This window comes from Heloderma suspectum, chromosome 5, assembly GCF_057233095.1.
Source record: "Heloderma suspectum isolate Gila_16-S chromosome 5, 16-S_ref, whole genome shotgun sequence".
NCBI lineage: Eukaryota > Metazoa > Chordata > Lepidosauria > Squamata > Helodermatidae > Heloderma > Heloderma suspectum.
The window spans coordinates 223,939,903-223,956,523 of record NC_139462.1 but is presented as its reverse complement, the minus strand read 5'-3'; the positions used below and the strand labels follow the sequence as shown (position 1 = coordinate 223,956,523).

The 16,621-nt window shown below is 47.7% G+C and overlaps 1 protein-coding gene across 2 annotated transcripts in view; it reads left to right on the top strand.

Moving 5' to 3' along the window:
- Positions 1-2,868: 2,868 nt before the first annotated feature.
- Positions 2,869-16,621, top strand: part of MYD88 (MYD88 innate immune signal transduction adaptor) — a 29,309-nt gene continuing 15,556 nt past the window's right edge. Inside the window, exons 1-3 of one of the 2 annotated variants that reach the window (XM_084859421.1) lie at positions 2,869-3,474; positions 11,841-11,975; positions 14,276-14,456. In XM_084859421.1, the coding sequence (XP_084715547.1) occupies positions 3,120-3,474; positions 11,841-11,975; positions 14,276-14,456 (671 nt within the window). In that variant the 5' untranslated portion in view covers positions 2,869-3,119. The remainder of the gene's footprint in view (positions 3,475-11,840; positions 11,976-14,275; positions 14,457-16,621) is intronic. The other variant, XM_084859422.1, reaches the window with a different exon arrangement.

The following is a 16,621-nucleotide window of genomic DNA, read 5'->3' as shown; positions in this document are numbered from 1 at the left end:
GATCTATTTAAAAATGGAACAAAGGGCATTTAGTGCAGGAGATGCCCTGGAGGTTCATGGCATGATGTAAAGAGCCTGCTAACTTCCGTGAGGGAACAATCTCAATCGCGGGATAAAAGCTCAGTGTGAAGGAGCCCAAAGTCTCTACAAGCTGGATAGTAGCAAACCATGTTAGGCTGCAATCCTATACCCATTTACCTGAGAGTAAGCACCCTTGAACTCAGTCGGACTTCTGAGTAGTTATGCTTAGGATTACACTGTTAGGGTACAATCCTATGCATGTTTAGACAGAAAAAATCCTTACAAGCTCCCAGCATTCCCCAGCCAGCTGTGCTGGGAGTTACAGGACTTTTGTCTGCCTAAACATGCATAGGGTTGCACCCATAATCACTCAGAAGTTATAAATATTTGTGCTATAAGGGCTGCTGTGGAGGCCTTCTTTCTAGCTGTATTGGGGTGGTGTGTTTTTTAGCTAGTTCTTGTACCTTTGCAAAAGGCTTATGAGTTCAGAAAACGTTGTAAATACAGGCTTTGTTTTCTTATGCACAAACGATTCAAAGTATAAAACCTCTTTAGAAAATGTTAAGATAAATAAAATATTTTTTTGGCATCAGTACGTTTCATTTTCCCAATCTCCCCCCCCCCCCCATGCAGTGATACTTTTGTAGATTCAGCAGCGAAGCTCACCGAATGACCAGCCCACAGTCACCATTGCTTACCCTAACCTACCTTGCAGGATTGTTCTGATGATAAAATAGGAGCGGGCAGTCTATATACACCATCCTGAGCACTTTGGAGAAAGAGCAGACTAGCAACACAATAAATAAATGAACAATCCTTTCCCGAGTCACATTACAAAATGCAATGGGCCAGATCTTAATTGGAGACAGGTCTCACCTGACTGAATGCCAATGCTCAACCTTGGAATCACATTGAGTAACAATAAAAATACTATCTTTGAGCATGTGCAGAGTGCCTTTGCCAAGCTCCTTAACCATAACCACCCTCTGTCTTTCCCAGTGTTAACAGCCATCTACCGAATATTGCCAGTTCTTCTTTTATTTAATTCCTACATGGCGGGAGTACTACTTGCATGCATGGCAGACAGAATTCAACAGGTATTGCTTTCCCTGTCACTTCTCCAAGTGAAGGGAAAGCTGCACCAGTTGAATTTCTACCTTCCAGCTATGAAAGCTTAGGACCCCCCCCTTTCTGCTCACAATTTTTTTCTCACAGATCGGAAGGGAGGTATCACAGACTTTGTTACTCCTCACTTAGTGATGCCCTTAGGGCAGAGAAGGATGTACCATGCTCAGCATGCTTACTTGGAGAGCCAGTGTGGTGTAGTGTTGGACTGGGATTTTGGAGATCCGAGTTCTAGTCCCTACTCACCTGGCCATGAAGATCACAGGGTGATTTGGGGCCAGTCACAGACTCTCAGTCCAACCTACCTCACAGGGTTGTTGTTGTGAGGATAAAATGGAGAGAAGGAGGATTATTTACGTACGCTGCTTTGGGTCACTTGGAGGAAAAAAGTCAGGATATAAATGCAACAAATGAATAATAAAATAAGGAAGTCGCATCATGCCCCATACAGCTTACTTCCAGATAAGTGTGCTTTGGGATTGCATCCTGTGGTTGAAATCCTAAGGAGGATTTGTGCGTGCTGCAGGCCATTGCTTTCAGTGGGGCTGTTACTTGGGGGTACTTCTCCCTGAACTCTGTAAAGCAGCTGCGTGGAGCCTCTTTCAGCCCGAGGGCCAAATTCCATTTCAGAGAGGCCCTTAGGGGCTGCATTCCAGTTGTGGGGTGTGGCCAAAGGCAAGGGGCAGAGCCTAAATCCCAGTATATCTTCCCTTAAAGCTCTTACTGTTAGTGGGGGGATGTGCAACAGCTGGGAAACCACCAATTGGTGGTTGGGGGAAAGGAGGTGGGGCCTGAGGTTCAACACCCCTGCAGTAGGACTTACCTAAGACAATCCTGGCTGGTTCAGGCAGCAGGTCCATCTCCTAGCCCAGCATCTTGTATCCTACAGGGCCAACCAGATGCTCACAGGAAGCCACAACAAGGCACTTGTAGCCCACCCCCAGTATCCGACAGCACCCTGCCTCTGAACATCGTTCCATTGAACCATCACAGCCACGGGTAGAGCTGCCCTCCGTGAAGGTGTCCAATCCTCTCTTTTTAAAGCCAGCTAAGGGTGCAATGAATATGAACTTGAGCACGCTCCGGGAGAGAGCGCAGGACAGGGAGGCCTGGCGTGCTATGGTCCATGGGGTCACGAAGAGTCGGACACGACTGAACGACTGAACAACAACAACAAAAGGGTGCAATCCTGTGCAAGGGACAGGGAACGCCAGGACTTTTTTCTAAGAATGCAAGGGACTGCGCCCTAAGCGACCGATGTCCGCCACCACATCTTGGCGGCGGGTTCCATCAGTTAACGCTGCACACTCTGAAGAAGTCGTAAGAACGTGAGAAGAGCCCTGCTGGATCAGGCCAAGGGTCCATCTAGTCCAGCATTCTGTTCCCACAGTGGCCAACCAGCTGTTGACCACGAACCCACGACCAGGACAGGAGCGCAACAGCACCCTCCCGCCCATGTTCCCCAGCAACTGGAGTATAGGCTCCCTGCCTCTGGTACTGGAGGTAGCACAGAGCCATCAGGACTAGAAGCCATTGATAGCCTCCTCCTCCAGGAACTGGCCAGCCCCCGTTTAAAGCCATCCAAATTGGTGGCCGTCGTCGTAACAGCGAATTCCATAGTTTAACTATGCGCTGTGTGAGGGAGGCGGGCTTGGTCATCTCTCTGTCCTGCATCAGCCCCCTTGGAGGGAGGACTCTTGTGGACTAGCATGATGAGGGAGAAAAAGCAGAACACGCCCGGGACTGGGCCGCCGCCCTTTCTCTGCACTGGGCTCAGGATTCTTGGGGGGGGGGGTGGAAAAGAGGTCCCCACCTCCCGCCCGGCTCCCTGCTGCAAAGGGCAGCGGCGCCGCTACCAAAAGCGAAACCGGTTTGGCGATCTCGCCTCCGCTCCGTCGGGGAAGTTGCGAAAGCGGCGGCGGGGACAGGAAAAGGAAGGCGTCCGGGCGAGGCGAGATCCATCCGGCCGGGCCATGGCGGGAGCTGCCGCTGCCGCCGCCGCCGCGGGCAAAGCCGCCGCGCCGTCGGAGCCGTCGCCGTCGCCGGACGCGGTGCCGCTGGTGGCGCTGAATTACGGGGTGCGGCGGCGGCTGGCGCTGTTCCTCAACCCGCGCGCCCCGGTGGCCGCCGACTGGACGGCGCTGGCCGAGAAGCTGGGCTACGACTACCTGGAGATCAAGGACTTCGAGGGGCGGCCCGACCCCACCGGGAGCCTCCTGCACGACTGGCAAATGCGGCGCCCCGGCGGCGCGACGGTGGGCCGCCTCCTGGCGTTGCTCCGCCTCCTGGAGCGCCGGGACGTCCTGGCCGACGTGGGCCCCGGCATCGGTGAGCAAAGGCTGCGCGGGGCGGCGCGGGGCTGCTCGCTGTCCGCCCCCCCCCGATCGCCCCTTGGCCCTTCCGCCCCGAGGTGGACGCCCGTCTTTGCAGCAAGGCCCCTGTGCGTTCTCAGCCCAGTATCCTGTTTCCAAAGGTGGCTGAGCGACGTGAGCGATTCGCCGGATGACGCTTCGCCCCTCCTCTGGCAGAGCACAGTGTCTGCCGCCTGTTGGATTTCTGCCCGAAAAGCGCAAGGAGCCCGTCAGGGTTGGGGAGGCGAACGGCCACTGAGATTGCCCCTCCCTGTTGCCCTTCTTCCTTGTCGGTGCTTCTTGTGCTGTGTCCATCACTGTTGTCTCTGGGCTCCTTCCTCCTTGCCCCTAGGGCTTGCCCTAGATCTCTCCATGCCCTAGGTTTCCCCTCATAGTTAGACATTGTTTTGTGTTTTGTCAGCGCTTGCCATTCTCCATTTGTCCCATCTTCCCATTATCAGTAATTATTATTATTATTATTATTTATGTCGCACCCTTCCTCCATGGAGTACAGGAGCACATTTTTCTCCCCCTCTCCTTTTATCCTCATGACAACCCTGTGAGGGTGGGCAAAGTGGGCTGAGTGGGGATTTGAACCCAGGTCTCTCTGATCCTAATCCTGTTCCCAACCACAGCACCACACTGGTTCTCTGAGCCGTGGGAAATCCTACAGCTCAGTGGCAGAAAATTGTGCCTTACATGTCCCAGCATGTATTCCCCACGTCTCCAGTGAAAATAGTATCTCAGGTTAACGGGTTTGGGGAAGACTTAAGAGCTGCTGGCAGTCAGGCGAAACGGACCAGTAGTGATGGACTTGTGCGGAACTTACATATCCATAGCTGATGCCTGTTCCTGTGATTTTTATTTCGTATGTCCTTTTCATTGCCCTGAAACCAGGGTGGGAAGACTTTGGGCTTGTGGGATCTACTTCATTTTTTCTAGAACCACAAGGTCCACTAATCAGAGCCAAGTGCAAGTTCGGGGTGGGTGGAGAGGCAGTAGAGTCAATTATCTGCTGCACCCCATGCCATGCACTGGCTGCATTCACATGTAACGCTAAGCCCTGGCTTATGTTAACCATGGTTTGCTGCTTTGGCCATGAATTGTCTTGCTGATGAGCAAACAAACTGTGGCTTGTTTTCCCTATTTCTGCGTTGCTTCTCTCCTGCCTATTTTACTAACTCTGAGTGGTTTCATTTCTTTCTTTCCTCATTGGGCCCATTGCTTAGAGCAGCCTTCCCCAACCTGGTGCCCTCTATGTTGGCCGGGAATGATGGGAGTCGTACTCAAAACACATCTGGAGGGCACCAGGTTGGGGAAGGCATGTTTCGAAACAGAGCACATATCACCAGTTTAAAATGTAGTATGGTTGGAAATGACATCTTGAGAGTTGCCTGTCAGAGTAGATCTCCTTGGCTAGATGGACCAGTGGCCTGAATCTGTATTGTGCAGCTTCCCATGTTTATGTGGAACGTTTTTGGACGGGCCTAAGGCACTATGGTTGAGCATAATACTTTGTATTTAGAGAATCCAGGTTGACTCTCTGACACCGCCTATTTTTGTGGGTGGGTGTTTTTAAAGGTTTGAAGGTAGCAGGATTGGGGGGGGGGGAAATCTGCCTGAACTCTTGATGAGCCAAAACACATACGCCAAGAGTTCCCAGCCTTTTTGGACTCGAGGGGAACATTTGGGAATTTGAGAAACTGGCATCTACTTGTCGCGTCTGTGGATCTTAGGTTGTGTCTAACTCCGCAAAAAGAATTGTTTTATGTCTATTGGACACGGCAAAGTCTCTTTAATAAGGGATTGTCTAATTTGGCTAATTGCTGGTGGTGCAGTACAGCGAATGCTTCCTTTAAACATATGCTTGGTAATATTTTGGCAAGGTCCAGTGGGTGCTTCTTTTGGGGAAGAAGTTATTACATAGATAAATTCTGTATTGGAACAGTCTTCAATATTCACTGATGTACATGCTCTTTCAAATTATTTATCTGCTTCATAGAAATTAACAAATGGTAGGCGTAAATGGATTCTCTGCACCCTTTTGACAGCTAAAAGACTGATATTACAACATTGTAAGGATAAACACTCACTTCCTATAGTGCAGTGGATTGAGGACCTTACAACGCTTTCAGTATGTGAACAGGTGGCACATAGACGCCACCTTCAAGTGGATAGTTATTTGGATATATGGTCTGCTTTTGTTGATGCCTATGTATAATTACTAGACAGCTGTATGCACTTCATATTTATTTATTTATTTACAACATTTGTATACTGCTCCACATCTAAACCCCCTTCGTGGATCACTGCCTTGTTGTGGCGAAGGGGCTTGTGTAACTCAGTGAAGCCATAAGCTATGCCATGCAGGGCCACCCAAGACGGACAGGTCATGGCAGAGAGTTCTGACAAAATGTGGTCCACTGGAGAAGGAAATGGCAACCCACTCCAGTATTCTTGCCAAGAAAACCCCATGGAACGTATCACAAGGCTAAAAGAGATGACGCCGGAAGATGAGCCCCTCAGGTCGGAAGGTGTCCAATATACTACTGGGGAAGAGCAGAGGGTATTTCCAAGTAGCGCCAGAAAGAGTGAAGCGGCTGGGCCAAAGCCGAAAGGACACTCAGCTGTGGATGTGTCTGGTGGTGAAAAGAAAGTCCGATGCTGTAAAGAACAATATTGTTTAGGAACCTGGAATGTCAGATCAATGAATCAAGGTAAGCTGGAGGTGGTCAAACATGAGATGGCAAGATTGAACATCGACATCTTGGGAATCAGCGAACTAAAATGGACAAGCATGGGCGAATTTAATTCAGGTGACCATCATATCTACTACTGTGGGCAAGAATCCCTTAGAAGAAATGGAGTAGCACTCATAGTCAACAAAAGGGTGGGAAAAGCAGTACTGGGGTACAATCTTAAAAATGATAGAATGATCTTGGTACGAATCCAAGGCAAACCATTCAACATCACAGTAATTCAAGTCTATGCCCCAACCACTGATGCCGAAGAAGCTGAGGTTGATCGGTTCTTTGAAGACCTACAACACTTTATATGGTTTTCCCAGTAGTAATGTATGGCTGTGAGAGCTGGACTATAAGGAAGGCTGAGCGCCGAAGAATTGATGCTTTTGAACTGTGGTGCTGGAGAAGACTCTTACGAGTCCCCTGGACTGCAAGGACGTCAAATCAGTCCATCCTAAAGGAAATCAACCCTGAGTGTTCATTGGAAGGACAGATACTGAAGCTGAAGCTGAAATATTTTGGCCACCTAATGCAAAGACAAAACTCTCTGGAAAAGACCCTGATGCTGGGAAAGACTGAAGGCAAAAGGAGAAGGGGACGGCAGAGGATGAGATGGCTAGATAGCATCACCGATGCAATGAATATGAACTTGAGCACACTCCGGGAGAGAGCGCAGGACAGGAAGGCCTGGCGTGCTATGGTCCATGGGGTCACGAAGAGTCGGACACGACTGAACGACTGAACAACAACACAACACCTTCTAGAACTAACACCCAAAAAAGATGTCCTCTTCATCATAGGGGATTGGAATGCCAAAGTAGGAAGTCAAGAAATCACCGGGATAACAGGCAAGCATGGCCTTGGTGTACAAAATGAAGCAGGACAAAGGCTAATAGAGTTTTGCCAAGAGAACACGCTGATCATAGCAAACACTCTTTTCCAACAGCACAAGAGGCGACTGTACACATGGACATCACCAGATGGTCAATATCGAAATCAGATTGATTATGTCCTTTGCAGCCAAAGATGGAGAAGCTCTATACAGTCAGTAAAAACAAGACCTGGAGCTGACTGTGGCTCAGATCATGAGCTGCTTCTTGCAAAATTTCGGCTGAAATTGAAGAACGTCGGGAAAACCACTAAACCATTCAGGTATGACCTAAATCATATCCCTTATGAATATACAGTGGAGGTGAATAATAGATTTAAGGGATTAGACCTGATAGACAGAGTGCCTGAGGAACTGTGGACAGAGGTCCGTAACATTGTTCAGGAGGAAGCAACGAAATCCATCCCAAAGAAAAAGAAATGCAAGAAAGTCAAGTGGCTGTCTGATGAGGCTTGACAAGTAGCTGAGGAAAGAAGGGAAGGGAAAAGCAAGGGAGAAAGGGGAAGATATATCCAACTGAATGCAGAGTTCCAGAGAATAGCAAGGAGAGACAAGAAGGCCTTCTTAAATGAACAATGCAAAGAAATCGAGGAAAACAACAGAATGGGAAAGACTAGAGATCTCTTCAAGAAAATTGGAGATCTCAAGGGAACGTTTTGTGCAAAGACGGGCATGATCAAGGACAAAGAAGGCAGGGACCTAACAGAAGCAGATGAGATTAAGAAGAGGTGGCAAGAATACACAGAAGAACTATACAGGAAAGATCTGAATGTCCCTGATAGCCATGATAGTGCAGTCACTGAACATGAGCTGGACATCCTCGAGAGTGAAGTCAAGTGGGCCTTAGGAAGCATTACTAACAACAAAGCTAGCGGAGATGACAGTATTCCAGCTGAGCTATTTAAGATCCTAAAAGATGATGCTGTTAAAGTGCTGCACTCAATATGCCAACAAATTTGGAACACTCAACAGTGGCCACAAGACTGGAAAAGGTCAGTTTACATTCCAATTCCAAAGAAGGGCAACGCCAAAGAGTGTTCAAACTACCGCACAATTGTGCTCATTTCACATGCCAGCAAGGTGATGCTCAAAATCCTACAAGCTAGGCTTCAGCAGTATGTGAACTGAGAACTACCAGAAGTACAAGCTGGGTTTCGAAGAGGCAGAGGAACTAGAGATCAAATCGCCAACTTTTGCTGAATCATGGAGAAAGCAAGAGTATCCCAGAAAAACGTCTATTTCTGCTTCATTGACTACGCTAAAGCCTTTGATTGTGTGGATCACAACAAACTGTGGCAAATTCTGAAAGAGATGGGGGTACCAGACCACCTTACCTGTCTCCTGAGAAACCTGTACGAGGGTCAAGAAGCAACAGTAAGAACCAGACATGGAACAACCGATTGGTTCAAAATTGGGAAAGGAGTATGATAAGGCTGCATATTGTCACCCTGCTTATTTAACTTATATGCAGAGTACATCATGAGAAACGCCGGGTTGGATGAATCACAGGTCAGAATTAAGATTGCCGGGAGAATTATCAACAACCTCAGATACGCAGATGATACCACCCTAATGGCAGAAAGCGAAGAGGATCTCAAGAGCCTCTTGTTGAGGGTGAAAGAGGAGAGTGCAAAAGCTGGTTTGAAACTCAACATTAAAAAAACGAAGATCATGGCATCTGTCCCCATCACTTCCTGGCATATGGAAGGGGAAGAAATGGAAGCAGTGACAGATTTTATTTTCTTGGGCTCCCAGATCACCGCAGACGGTGACTGTAGCCATGAAATTAAAAGACGCTTGCTCCTTGGGAGGAAAGCTATGGCACACCTAGACAGCATAGTAAGAAGCACAGACATCACCTTGCTGACAAAGGTCCGTCTAATCAAAGCGAAGAGAAAACTCTCTGGAAAAGACCCTGATGCTGGGAAAGACTGAAGGCAAAGGGAGAAGGGGACGGCAGAGGATGAGATGGCTAGATAGCATCACCGATGCAATGAATATGAACTTGAGCACACTCCGGGAGAGAGCGCAGGACAGGAAGGCCTGGCTTGCTATGGTCCATGGGGTCACGAAGAGTCAGACACGACTGAACGACTGAACAACAACAACAACAACAAATGCATGGCTGTGAGAGCTGGACTATAAGGAAGGCTGAGCGCCGAAGAAGTGATGCTTTTGAACTGTGGTGCTGGAGAAGACTCTTACGAGTCCCCTGGACTGCAAGGAGGTCAAATCAGTCCATCCTAAAGGAAATCAACCCTGAGTGCTCATTGGAAGGACGGATTCTGAAGCTGAAGCTCAAATATTTTGGCCACCTAATGCGAAGAGAAAACTCTCTGGAAAAGACCCTGATGCTGGGAAAGACTGAAGGCAAAAGGAGAAGGGGACGGCAGAGGATGAAATGGCTAGATAGCATCACTGATGATATGAATATGGACTTGAGCACGCTCCGGGAGAGAGCGCAGGACAGGAAGGCCTGGTGTGCTATGGTCCATGGGGTCACGAAGAGTCAGACACGACTGAACAACAACCACATCTAAACAGATTCCGGAGCGGTGTACAACAAGAGATAAAAATGAACAAAACATAAAAAGAATGATATTAAACATGATATTAAAATTATTCTTTAAAAAACAGAGTGCCAATAAAACCAAGGCTGGTTAATCAAGGAAGGCTTCCTGGAAAAGAGCTGTTTTCAGGAGGCACTGAAAACAACCGAGTGTTGACGCCAGCCTGACCTCCAGAGGCAGGGAGTTCTATAGGACAGGAGCCACCACGCTGAAGGCTCTTCTCCGGGTGGACTGCAGTCGGGCCATTGGTCCATATGGAACCACCACTAATATGTATTCACTGCTATGGATATATACAAAGCCATGTATGTATTTTTTAAAAAAGGAAAAATGAAAAACTTTTGTGGGCGCCTGCGGGCACCACATTGAGGACCCCTTTATGGGCGCCATTGGAGATGCCTTCAGGTGTCACCATGTTGGGGATTCCTGCATACCCAGTAGCCAGGAGGCCCATAGGAGTGGGAGAGCACCTGCTTTGCTTGCAAAAAGTTCTGGGTTCACATCAATTGCTGGCATCAATCCCTGGGAAAGACCCCGGCTGGAAACCCTGGAGAGCCACTGTCAAACAATAGTGAGCTCCCAAGGCTGTTTTCTACATCTTGCCTAGGGTTGATAAAAATCAATTATTATTTTTTAAAAAAAAAATTGAAATATCGGATTTTAAAATTTTAATTGGATTTTAAAAATTTTAATCGGATTTTAAAATTTTCTTGAAGCGATTAGTAAAAAGAAAGAGCGTGGGTCAAAGACAGCGTCATGAATGCTAATGATACAACTTCTAATTATATTTGATGAATATGTTAACAGCAGTTTATGGAGATGGGAGATAACCTGATCAGTCCTATTGTGCACTGCCGGTGGTGTAGAGCAGTGCGCGCGTGCTCTCGCTCTCTCAAGGCCGTGCCACTCTCTAAGGCTTTCTTCACATGGAGCTTTTATCCTGCGATTGAGATGGCTCCTTCACAGACGTTTGTGGGCTCTGTATATGACACGGTGGCCCTCCAGGGTGTCTCCTGCACTAAATGCCCTTTGTTCCGTTTTTAAATAGATCGTAGGTAATGAGCTATCAAATGACCCTGTGTGCTCCGCTTGAGTTCCCTCCCTGAAAAGAGGGAAAGTGGCAAGAAGAGGAGCGAGATCAATGAAAGATAATGGAAGACTCCAATATGGGGACAAGGAGGGGGAAAGGAAGCGGGTGAAAAAGGGAGTCGTTGTGATCCTGCTTTTAAAACGGAAGCAGAAAGCCCTGTTTTAAATGCAGGATTTTAGGCTGGTGTAGAGATGCTCTAAGTGCAAAGCTAGAGAAGGTCAATGAATAGAGAATTTGGGGAAAGGAGTCGATCTGAACGAGGAGGAGGAGTCTGGATATAATATAAGGGACAGGGGAGGGGAACAGAAAGTGAAACCAAAAGTGAACAGAACATTTTCATGTAGTCCTGACTCCTGAGGAAACATCCGCTGCATGCATCCTCCATTGTGTACCTACCTTGTAATGAAACCTACATCTCTCAATATGTATTAAGGTTATAGCAAACAATAATGCACTTCTCTTAAAAATAATGGTTAAATAGTATCTTCACTAGTGATTTAAATAATTAAAATTGAGTCCTTCAGAGAAGCTATTTAAATCATGTTTTAAACCAATTTGATTTCAATCAAATCAACCCTGGTCCTGCCCGAAGAAAAGCTGAGTTTTGCAGCATGAATAAATGACACAAAATGCAAATCTGTACGCTTTTCTCTGTCTGGCACGTTTTACTCTGCCAAGTGTGGGGAGAGGCAAAGAGCGATGGATGGCCCTGAAGGCTCCCTCCCCTGTCCCTAAGATCATACTCAGTCTGTGCTTGGACTGAGCATCCACTAGGTATTGCACGCACATGCGCGCACACACTTTCAAGCTCATCTCCACATTTTAAAGGGCACTAAGGGTGCAGTCCTCTGCATGTTTAGATGGAAAAACGTCCCCTGAAATTCCCAGCATGCCCCAGCCAAGTCTGGCTGGCTGGGGCATGCTGGGAGTTGTAGGATTCTTTTTTGTCTAAACATGCAGGGGATTGTGGCCTAAAGCAGCAAATCACGTCCCAAAGAGCGGAGGGGTCATTCTCACAGACGCCTCTCTTTTGTGTGCCACTCTTTGCAGAAGAGGACTGCAAGAAGTACCTGCAAAGGAAACAGCAGGAGCAGGCTACGCAGCCTCTCCAGGACCCGGCGGTGGACAGCAGCCTCCCAAAGTCATCCGAAATGCACGGCATCACCACGCGGGATGATCCGTCCGGTAAGGACAGCACGAGATCCTTTGCCACAGGAAAGCTGGTTTGGGCTTGAGGGGCCCTGTGGGCCAGAAAGAAGGAGATCGGCTGTCTTCTGTGGATAGCAGTGGAGGCAAGGCTCGCCAGGATTCAGCACTGGCACTTTTTATTAGCAGGGGTGCTGACGTCCTCTGCCACCCCCACCCTCGAATTCCCTGTTCCCTTTGAGCTTAGCTGCAACCCTCCCAGTAGCTGAAGATAAATTAATTTTCCAAACAGCAATATATCGTCCCCTGTTGTAATATAAAGTATGGGATGGCTTGGTCCATGGCTTCACAACAGCACATGAAAATTCCTAAGAACTGGTTTGTTGATATGGATCAACACAGCTGCATGCCATTTTGGCCTCTCCTTGGGGGCATGGCCATGGGGACTGTCATGACGAGCGCCCGCACTTCCAAATTTACCACGCCAAATTAGGGACTGGCTAAAGCGGACACCTTATTTCTCTGTACGTTTAACACAGCTGTCCCCCAACCAGAAATATAACTGCCATCATCTCCAGGCAACGCCCCACTAGTCAGGCTGGATAGGGATGATAGGAGTTCTAGTCCAGTACATCTGGAAGGCGCAAGGTTGGGGAAACCTGCTTTAAAAGACGGGCAGCGATTCAATCGGTGAAGCTCCCATCTGCTCCGCCTGTTGCCTCTCCATGCAGTGCATCGTCTTGCCATGCAGCTCTTATGTGCGAGAGCCGCACCAGGAAAAGAGAGGTGCAAGCAAGCTTATCTGTGACCTCAAGTACAGGTAATGCCCCATGGCAAGGGATGCCTGCCTCTGAGAGTACTTGGTTCGCGTTAGTGTTTTCAGTATTTGTGTTTTACTAGGGTTCTGTAGGGGGATTTGTATTTGTAGCGCTTTCTGAGTGTTGGGAGGAAAATGTACCTACGAGGCTGTGTATCACTAGCTAAAAAATGCCCGTCCACCACCTGCAAGTTTCCCCTGGCCAATGGCTGAGCTGCTGCATTTACCGAACATTCTAACCAACGTGGGGGGGGGGGGAGTGACAGCCATAGAATATTAACAAATGCATTCTCTGCTAGGCAAGTGAAAGGTGGGTTTCACTGGGTGGGAAAATGCTTTGCAGAGTGTGCAGAGAAGTTTGTCCTGTTCGTTGAAGGCGTGGGAGGGCGGTGTATGTTGAGAGATAAAGCAGCTGAGTCACTGCTGTTTAGGAGTTGGGGAGGACCAGATTTAACTCGATTCAAAAAGTCTTAGTCAGTCATATGAGTTGTAGTCAATGAATCAACTAAGGGAGCAATCCTATCTGGATCGACAGTCACCTCCGATCCTGGGGGCAACCGCCTATCCAGTGTAGGGCGGGAGGAGTTCTGAGGAGAAGATCTCCTCCTTGTTCCCCCTGCCCAGCTTTCACAGGCAGACAGCCGTTTTCGGCTGTCTAGCTGCAAGACCTCAGAGCGTGGGGAGAGGTGGCCGGCCGGCACATAGGATGTGTCATACTGCCACTTCCAACCTCCCCGGCCCGGGAACGCCCTGTTTCCCCTGCTCCACGCTGCTCTTCCGAGTGTGGTGCACGAGGCCAATCCACGCTGCCCATGAGGGAGTGTGGGAGGGGGTGGAGGTTGGTTCTTTGGGAACCGACCAATCCTGTGGTCGTCTAGCTGCTGAATAGCGGCCATAGGACTGCTCCCTAACTTGTTAATCAAACTTGCATAAATTTGCATTTAGATTAAAAAACAGCCATTCTGAAGTTAGAACCACACACAAATCTGTGCCTGATTAATCAGGAGCTCCTTTTTAGTCAATACGGGATTCAATCCTATCCATGCTTAGACAGAAAAAAGTCCTACAACTCCCAGCATGGCTGGTTGGGGGATGTTGGGAGTTGCAGGACTTTTTTTTTTTTCTGTTGGAACATGTATAGGATTCCACCATAAATGTCAGTTATCTTCTCCCTAACTGTACTGCAAAGCATTGTGTGAAATTGTTTGATTCCGTGTTACATGCCAATTGGCAACTACCTGTTCGAGGTGAGGACGGCTTAAATCAGGTTTGACAGCAGCCGCTTACTTGGTCAGCTATGGCAAGGAATTACCTCTTCTAGGGGACCAGGCTGGGGAGCTTTGCAAAGGTTGTAGGAAGCTTTGCGAAGGTTCTTTGATGCTGCTGACATTTCACAAATGACTCATGCGGTTACATGCAGTTGAGCTAGTCCCTTTTGTGGACTTACCTGGAAGGTGTGCTGAAATGGCTCCAGCGTCACACTGCCTCCCTTCTCCTCCCTGCATTTTTGTGTTTTTTGCAGGGCAAATGCCGGAGATGTTTGATGCCTTCATATGTTACTGTGACAGTGATATTGAGTTTGTGGAAATGATGATCCAAGAGCTGGAGCAAACTGAGTACAAACTGAAGCTCTGCGTGTTTGACCGGGACGTCCTGCCAGGAACATCCGTATTTACCATCGCTAGTGAACTGATAGAAAGGCGGTGAGTTGAAATGCGTGCAACGAGAGAGTTGAGCAAACAAAGGGGGAGAGGTTTGCTTCAATGAAAAAGATGAATTGTACAGTCCCAAGGCTTTTTAAGGCTGGGAGAGGCAGCTGGGATATTTTGCATTCATTTTAAGAATTCGTACGCTGCCCTTCAATAAAATGGTTTACTAAAAAAAAGAAAAATCCCAACCCTAATAAGAGTAAAGGACATAGTGAAACAACATGATGCTTTAAAAAAAACCACACAGCATATGAAAACGCAGCATAAAACAGCACAGATAAAACTGAAAGTTAAAGGTTCTGGTTAAAATGTTTTAAAGCTATTTGCCTGGCATTAAAAAGACATCAAGACATATTTTTTATGGATTTGATCATTATTCTGTGCTGTTTCAGGTGCCATTTTGGGGAGCAGAGAATGCAGTTCATCCACTTTAAATAAATATTGTTATCTTAAAAAGCACAGCAATCTTTAAAAGAAGGGAGTGCTTCCAGATGAGGCTTTTGTTGTACAATTGTAGTGCTTCATTCACAGAATTTTATTGGGGGGGTCCAGATGTTGTCATCTTCATTGTGTAACCTTCCAGCATTTTCCCCACTACTTTGCCCATCTTTTATATATGTTAAGGAAGGAAAGACAGAATCCCTGCACAGTGCTTTCTCATTGCCAGTGCTAGGATCCTACATCTGGAAACACCCCAAAAAAGGGACGTCCTGCTGGTGCAGCGTCTCCCAACTCTGTGTAACAAAAAACACAAGAGTTTTTCTCCTCTACAACTCAAAAGATACGGGAGGTCTGTCCACGTTTGCATCCTGTCACCTAACACAGAAAGACTGGCCATCAAAAAACAGCCAACAGCTATCCAAAGCTGGCCTCACTTTGCCAGTTGGAGTGAAAGGTGGATCTCTGCCAGGTCTGAAAAGATGGATGCCTTTCCAGTGCTGTATAAGCTGCTTCTCTCTGCTTTAAATCAGGGCTTTTGGGGTTGGTTGGCACATTTAGAATTTTGAGAGTGTGTCATGGGTGCTCTCACAAAATGGTTGCCTTAGGGGGGTGCCTGTTCCTAAAATGGTTACGCATATTTCCCAAAAGCCAGACTGGTGAAGCTAAAAGAAAAGTAACTTGTCCGAGTACCTAGTACAGGGTAGAGATGGAGTCTGAGCTCCAAAACACACCAACTGAATCCAAATAAAGTTGGCGCTGGAGGGCAGCACTTCACTTTGCACCATTGCCAGTCCCCCAGTTAATTTTTTTTTTTAAGAAATCAAATAAAAGTCAGGAGGGACAGAGGGCCCGGTGGGTGCCAAGATAGGTGTCCGCAGGTACATTGGTGCCCATGGCATCACGTTGGAGACCCCAGAGCTGAAGCATCAGGGAGAGGCAGCAGCAGAGCAGCTGTGGCTCAGTGGGGGAGCTCATGCTTTGCATGCGGAATGCTCAGGGTGACCTTGAGATGGAAAACAGAATCAGGGAGGCCTCCAAATGAGGAAGTGTTGTAAAAATGGGTCACTTCAATCACCCCCACATTGACTGGATCAATGCATGTTCCAGTCACAGCAAAGAGGTTAAATTTCTCGATGCCCTAAATGACTGTGCCCTAGAACAGTTGGTCATGGAACCAACCAGAGGGGAAGCGTTCCTGGATTTAATCCCAAGTGGTGTTGACCTGGACCTAGAACAAGATGTAAATCTAGGACAGCTAGGCTGGTGAGGACTAGGGAGAGGGCCTTTTCTATGGGGGCCCCCACTCTGTGGAATTCCCTCCCTAGTGACCTCTGCCATGCCCCCTCTTGATGAGCTTCTGCTGGGTTTTAAAAACCCAGCTGTTCAAGAGGGCATTTGAGGTGGGTTAGGGTTTTTTAGAGCAGTGTTTTGTTATGTTGTTTTGTTCAGTTGATTATGTAAATTCGTTGCATTTCGTGTTGTTAGTATTGTATGCCACCTGGAGTGGCTGGGTAGCTGGCCAGATGGGCAGCTAATAAATCAAATAAATAAATGTTGTTGAACCAACTGGAAACAGTGATCACAGTGCATTAGATTTAATATATATTTAAGTGAAAATTGCCCAGGAAGTCCAACACAGTCACATTTGACTTCAAAGGAGGAAACATCTTTAAAATGAGGGAACTGGTGAAAAGGAAGTTGAAAGGGGGAGGCAAGAG